The sequence below is a fragment of the Cyprinus carpio genome, chromosome A17 (assembly GCF_018340385.1).
Source record: "Cyprinus carpio isolate SPL01 chromosome A17, ASM1834038v1, whole genome shotgun sequence".
NCBI lineage: Eukaryota > Metazoa > Chordata > Actinopteri > Cypriniformes > Cyprinidae > Cyprinus > Cyprinus carpio.
Genome location: NC_056588.1, coordinates 1,099,698 through 1,107,156, shown reverse-complemented (window position 1 = coordinate 1,107,156; position 7,459 = coordinate 1,099,698). Strand labels below are relative to the sequence as shown.

General features: G+C 32.2%; 1 protein-coding gene across 1 annotated transcript in view; it reads left to right on the top strand.

The window, feature by feature from the left end:
- LOC109092184 (pleckstrin homology domain-containing family G member 3) overlaps positions 1-7,459 on the top strand; it is a 60,661-nt gene that overhangs the window by 44,860 nt on the left and 8,342 nt on the right. The window contains exons 8-15 of the mRNA XM_042773366.1: positions 1,218-1,418; positions 2,584-2,637; positions 2,722-2,808; positions 3,786-3,819; positions 3,945-4,043; positions 4,154-4,186; positions 6,216-6,226; positions 6,651-6,911. Coding sequence (XP_042629300.1) covers positions 1,218-1,418; positions 2,584-2,637; positions 2,722-2,808; positions 3,786-3,819; positions 3,945-4,043; positions 4,154-4,186; positions 6,216-6,226; positions 6,651-6,911 — 780 coding nt within the window. The remainder of the gene's footprint in view (positions 1-1,217; positions 1,419-2,583; positions 2,638-2,721; positions 2,809-3,785; positions 3,820-3,944; positions 4,044-4,153; positions 4,187-6,215; positions 6,227-6,650; positions 6,912-7,459) is intronic.

The following is a 7,459-nucleotide window of genomic DNA, read 5'->3' as shown; positions in this document are numbered from 1 at the left end:
ATTATATATTTTGCTATTCTGTTCTATCCTACGCTATTCTTTTCTATTCTATCCTATTTCATCATATCATTTTCTGTTCTGTTATATTCTATTCTGTTCTGTCATATCCTGTTTTATTCTATTCCATCCTATAAAATAATTTCTATTCTATCCTATCATATCCCATTCTATTTTATTCTGTTATATCCTATTTTATCCTATCTTTTTCTATTCTATCCTATTCTATTCTATTCTATCCAATTCCATTCTGTTCTGTTCTATTTGATCCTATTCTGTCCTGTTCTGTTCTATCCTATTGTATTGTATTCTATTCTATTCTGTTCTGTTCTATTCTATTCGATCCTATTCTGTTCTTTTTTTTTTTTTCTATTCTTTTGCTGTTCTGTTCTATCCTATTGTATTCCATTCTATGCAATTCCATTCTGTTCTATTCTATTCGATCCTATCCTATCGTGTTCTGTTCTATCCTATTGTATTCCATTCTATGCAATTCCATTCTGTTCTATTCTATTCGATCCTATTCTATTCTATCCTATTTTATCCTATCCTGTTCTGTTCTATCCTATTCTATTCTATTCTATCCAATTCCATTCTGTTCTGTTCTATTTGATCCTATTCTGTCCTGTTCTGTTCTATCCTATTGTATTGTATTCTATTCTATTCTGTTCTGTTCTATTCTATTCGATCCTATTCTGTTCTATTCTATTCTATCCCATCCTATCCTGTTCTGTTCTATCCTACTGTATTCTTTTCTATCCGATTCCATTCTGTTCTGTTCTATTCTATCCCATCCTATCCTGTTCTGTTCTATCCTATTGTATTCCATTCTATGCAATTCCATTCTGTTCTATTCTATTCGATCCTATTCTATTCTATCCTATCCTATCCTGTTCTGTTCTATCCTATTGTATTCTATTCTATCCTATTCCATTCTGATCTATTCTATTCAATCCTATTCTGTTCTATTCTATTCTATCCCATCCTATCCTGTTCTGTTCTATCCTATTGTATTCCATTCTATACAATTGCATTCTGTTCTATTCTATTCTATCCTATTCTGTTCTACTTTATCCTATCCTATCCTATCCCATTCTGTTCTATCCTATCATATTTTATTCTATCCTATTCCATTCTGCTCTGTTCTATTCGATCCTATTCTATCTTATCCTGTTCTGTTTTGTTCTATTCTATTCTGTTCTATTCTATTGTGCATGCAGGAGATCCAGTCTCTGCTCATCAACTGGAAGGGTCCGGATCTGACCACATACGGCGAGCTGGTTCTGGAAGGAACGTTTCACGTCCACCGCGCCAAAAACGAGAGAACCCTCTTCCTGTTCGATAAGATGCTGCTCATCACCAAGAAACGAGGAGAACATTACGTCTACAAGACTCACATCTCGGTACATGATGTTACTCATGCTTAGACAGCGTCTGTTAATTAGACCAGGGATTCTTCAATGTTTTCATCAGCCTAAACCCTTCGACACGAAATATTTACTTAAGAGTCCCCCTGAGTTAATATTTCAGTGATGTAATAACACATTCACGGTTTTCTGACATCTGGTAATGGTCACATGACATGCAGGTAAAGAAATGAAATAGTTAAATATTTTAAGTGGGTTTTTTTTATGTTTTTTTTTTCCATTTCACATTTTTGTTTTATTTATTTTTAGTAATTGTTGTATTTTGATTGGTTTTATTTTAAATGTATAAATGTTTCTTTTTTACATTTTTTATTGTTTTATTCATTTTAAGTAAGTGATTTATTTTTGATTGGTTTTACGTTAAATTTATTTATTTCCATTTTACAGTTTTTTTTGTTAGGTTTTATTTTTAAATTATTTCCTTTTTACATTTTTGTTTTATTCATTTTATTAGGTGTTTTAATTTGTGTAATGTATTTTAATTTAACATTTTTTCACTTCCCAAATAAAATAATAATAATAACTTCTAATTTGTTCACTAAGTATTAGAAATTCATATGTGTGTGATGAAAAGCACTCACGCTTCTGGCTGTGTAGACTAGCGCTTACCTTATGTGTTCATTCCACTAAACGTAGCTCTGAAGCCCTCGTTTTATGTTTCGGAAAACAAACCCAGAGAGAGCAGTAGGTATGAAACGAGTTCACAAACTTCAATCACACAGTATCAATATTTCAGTTACAAACAGTCAAATAATGAGGGAAGTGGATATAAACGCTGACTTAATCCGTAATGAACATAATTAAGTAAATCACCTTTTAAAAGGAACTTGACAGATTGTATCAATTACAATATATGACCAGTAGGTGGCGACAAGTGACGTTAAAAGAATTCTGATTCACACAGGAAGTGTTTAAATAAGCGAGTCATTGAATCATTCATTCAAACAGTTTTTTAATTAGTTGAATATTGAGTTTTTTAAATGGATAACAGCATTTTGTGAGAAATTAGTATATTTCATTTTTTTAAAAAACCAAAGTCTGCTTTAGTCATTCTTACCATCTAATAATGTTAAACAATGGATGATTTTCATTCAAAAGGAAACATGTTGTTTTGCTTGTGTTCAGTGTTCTGATGTTGTTATGATGTGAAGTGGATTAGATTCGCTTCGGTTTGGCGTATTACAAGCACCCCAAGCAGCCGCACACGGTTCAGGTGGGTTTGAGATCACGGCACACAGATGACCCGTTCAAGCTGTTTACTGTGTTTGCTTTAATCATAGTTCATTGTGTTTCTCAGGCCAGAACGGTGGAAGAGAAGAAACTGTGGGCTCATCACATAAAGAGACTCATTCTGGAGAACCATCACGCTGTTATCCCGCAGAAAGTACGTACAGTTACCGATCCACAGATGTCTGTCTGAATCAGTGATGCTGTAATAAACGTGATCTGTTATTTAGACCAGGGATTCCTAAAGGTTCTTGTCAGTCGAAACTCTTTAATTAATTAAGTTAATATTTCAATGATTTAATAACACATTTATTTATTTATTTATTTATTTATTTATTTCATTTTACATTTGTGTTTAATTCATTTTCAGTGATTTCTTTTGACCGTAAAATAAAAATAAATAGTTTTGAAATTAAATCATTTTATTTTCTTCATATTTAGTAAGTGTTTTATTTTGATTGGTTTTATTTTAAAATTATTTTCATTTTACATTATTGTTTTATTTAATTTTAGTTAAGTTTATTTTGATTAAAATTATTTATTTTCATTTTACATTTTGTATTTGATTAATTTTTAGGGTTTTATTTTTGTTGGTATATTCATTTTAAGTATGTTTTGTTTTTATTTTTTATTTTAAAATTATTTATTTTCATTTTACATTTGTATTTGATTAATTTTTAGGGTTTTATTTTTGTTGCTTTATTCATTTTAAGTATGTTTTATTTTTATTTTTTTATTTAAAAATTATTTTTGTCATTTTAATTTTTTTTATTTTATTCATAGTTAGCATTTTATTTTGATTGTGAAATAAAAAATAAGTGGTTTGAAAATATAAAAATTTTAATTATTTTATTCATTAGTGTTTAATTTAGATTTTTTTAAATTTTAATTATTTTTATTTTTTTTACATTTGTATTATTTTAATCATTTTAAGTGTTTCTTTTTTCTTGTATTTATTTTAAAATGATTTTCATTTGACATTTTTATTCATTATTCATTTTTATTTATTTTATTTTATTGATTTTTAGTAAGTGTTTTAATTTTGTACCACAGAAAGTACATAAAGTAACCGGTCCAGTCTGAATCTGAATCAGCGACACTGTAATAAACATTTTCTCTGATAATTACTTTCAGGCCAAAGATGCCATTCTGGAAATGGACTCGACACGTAAGTTGATTCTCAAACAAGGTGCTTCAGTGAATGACTCGTTTTTGTAGCAAAATGACATTTGAAACACTAAAACTCTTATTAAACTGTTTCTAAACCTGCTGTTTTGTTTCTTCTCTGTTCAGGTCCAGTAAAGTACCGCTACAGTCCGGACAGGCTGAAGAAAGTGGCGTCCTGTCAGACGGATGATTTCTCTGCTTTGTTAAAGGAGCGGAGACGCTCTGGTGTGTGAATCTGGTTCTTCACTCTCATAAATGAAAGCTCAAACTTCATTTCCACTATATAATTGTTTAGGTTCTGATCTGATCTTGTCTTTTTTTCTTTTTTTTGACAGAACCTCCAAAACGATCTGTAAGAAGCACTAAAGGTAACAGCTCTATTTTGTTGATTACTGGGTCATTCATTAAGACATAAAACTCTGAGACTGAATCACATTTAAACCTGGAAATATGCAAAAAAAGTGTTAGTGTTTTTGAAAAATGTGAAATGCAAAATTCAGCTAAAAAACATCATGTAGTGCACTATTTCTTAACAACTTCTCAAATGTAAGTAAATGAGTCACTGATCATGTGATTCTGTTCAGACATTAAAGCAAAATGGTTGCACACAACAAAAATCACTTCACTTTAACAGAATATAGAATGAATTTTATGATCTTTCTGTATTAGCAAATATATGCATTTTTAAATAATAGTTTTATTATATTTAGCACATCACAACACAGTAATCAAACATTGCTCAACACATAGTAAAGGAAAAAATTATAATAATGAAATTAAATTTAGAGTTTATAGTAGAGTTTTCTGATCTTCCTGCTATATTTGCATTTTTTTAAAATAATTTAAGATTTTTTAAATATTCATTTTTAATACTATTTTCATTGTTTAACACATTAAAACAATTTAAAATATATAGTAAATAAATAATAATATAATAAATAAATAACATAATAAAATTATAGTGTAATACATAGTATACATAGTTTTGCATTTATTTTGTAAAATGCATGCACACACACACACACACACACACACATATATATATATATGTGTGTGTGTGTGTGTGCATTTTGTAAAATAAATGCAAAACAAAATACATTCAAAAAAGGATTTTGTCTTTAGTCTCTTCATGTAGTTTTGATTGACTGACTGATTAAAGAAGCGCTGTTAAACAAAAGATCAGAGATGTGCTTGGCAAACAAAGAAAGTTTCTAATCATATCTCTGTCATCTTGAGCTCACGGCAGGTGCGTGCTGTTTGTTTTCTGCTCATGTGGGAGACACGTGTCCCGTATGTGCTGCTGTCCCTCGGTCCGCTTTAGCATCAAAGACACATCGACTCAACTCGTCCCTCCTGTGTCAGATCAAAGGCCACAGCCCCGATCCTCTGCCCGCACACATAATGATGTTAATTATGGAGCCCATCAGCCGCAGGCTTTGTCATGCGCCAGTTCCTTTCAGTCCACAAACCTGTTTTTGGCTCGCCGTCAGCACAAGTGCATTATGCATTCTGATTGGGAGAAAATGAAGAGAAAAGCAAAGCCGTTCCATCTATTCTCTCTTCCTCTCTCACACACACTCTGTCATGCCGTTTTATCACCTTTCAAATTAAGTTGTCATTTCCAACCACAGCTTTTCCTGTTCCTGTCTTGGAAACGAGCAGGGAGTGTCCAAGCTCTCTCAAGTAGCTCCATGCATCCGTATAGCGTGCATTTCATTGCCAGTTGATTTAATTATCTTTGCACAGACCAGGCAGAGCACACACATTTATAATACTGTGTTATGTCCAACCAGAATATAAAAATGCATCGTATGTGATGAATGTAATCCAAGTTTCTTAATAATTTTGGGGTGCTGTTGTCATAGCACGTCAGACTTTCTCACAAAATATGATGCTTTTTGTTGCATTTTTGCTTTTGACAACCATTTTTGTAATGAAGACGTCTTGTATTAACCCTTAATCAGCAGAAAAACACCACAGATGATTCCTGAGTTTATCTGAGCCAGATTACTACAACTATTTAATCACTTTTCAGCCTGTTTTCACATTATACCTAATCCTTTTTTTTCCTTTTTTAAATTGCAAGTTTAATCTATTTTTAATACTTCTTTCTGTCATTTAAACCAAAAACTTTGATATTTGACTGCTTTTAAGTGCATTAAAGGTGATACATTTATATACTGTAATTCGAAAAATCTGCATTCTTTTTCTTTGAAAAAAGAAAAAAGATAATTTTGAACTGTGTCTTCAAATTACCTAACTTTAGGCCTTCAAAATCAAACAATGTGCCTCATTTGAAATGCATATGTAGATAACCTGTTGCTAAATTGTTATATTAATAACATTTAATTTATCTTTGTCTTTGCATCATCTTATTCTTCCATGGACGTCACTCAGGCAAACTTAAGGTAAGATTTGCATGTTTACTCTTCATTGCAAGCTTTTCACATTAAAGTACAAGAAATGGCTTCAATTTACATTTATGCATTTAACAGACTCTTTTATTCAACAAAAGCAATTATTCAAATGCATTTACAGTACACTGAATTACATTCATAAGAAAAATTATTGTGCATTTATTTCATAAATGCTTTTCTGACTTAAATGCATGCAAAATCTTTATTGCCTTTAGACAAAGGCTCAACAATGCAAAGCAACTCGGCAACAATTATAAACAAAAATATAGCGTAGAGCCAACCCAACTCTTGAAAATCTTAAAAAATTCATCTAAAAGTTCTATTTAAAATGCTTGAAAAGGTTCCAGTTTTGTTATAGAAATTCACTTTTTCATAAACGGCCATTGACATCCCATAACTTTTCTGTGGCATCCAGCATGCAGACAGCGAAGGTACTTTATTAGTGGATAAAGACCGTCTTTCTATACTGTCCGCTACCAACGTCACGACCGTGAGCTCAAACCCAGAACTCAAGACTGCGTTACCTGGAATGATTCGGAACGGACAAGATCATGAATCCAGCACAGGCTCGCTGGATGACGTCAAGGAACGTAGACTTGAAGAAAAAGCAAAGAGCGCAGAGGACATAACAGGAGGAGATAATGGAGAAGAGGAAGATCTGATGGGAGTTGAGCAGGTAGCTGACTTTGCCTGTTCAGTGTTGGCTGCCATCTCCTGCTGGCATTATAGGGCCAAGGCTTTGCTTTTCAATCAGTTCACCACGGTGAGGGTCACCTATTGCTTTCTGTTTCACGTCCATAGCCTGGCGGCCAACCCAATGCAATTTGTCAATAACATTCCCATCTGCTGCACGCTGAGACCGTCTGCTTTTGCACCCACAGATCTGATGATTGCATGAATCATTGCATGGACATAACTGCATGCGTGGCCACTAATCATACATAAACACATTTCTGAATGGGCACTTGACCTACAAATTGAATGCCATCTTCAAAACCTGATTTTCATAACATTTATCACTGATTCTATGAGAGTTCGGACAAAACAGGCTGTAGGACTAATGACATTTTTCTACCTAAATGCATGTTTGTGCATCACTCAATATGTCAGTTCTGTCCGATACAGAAATTAATGTGTCATATTATTATTATTATTATATTGGCAAATCTTCCATTGAACTTCAAAGAATATATAATCTCAGGTACCTAAGATTATGAAAAACTC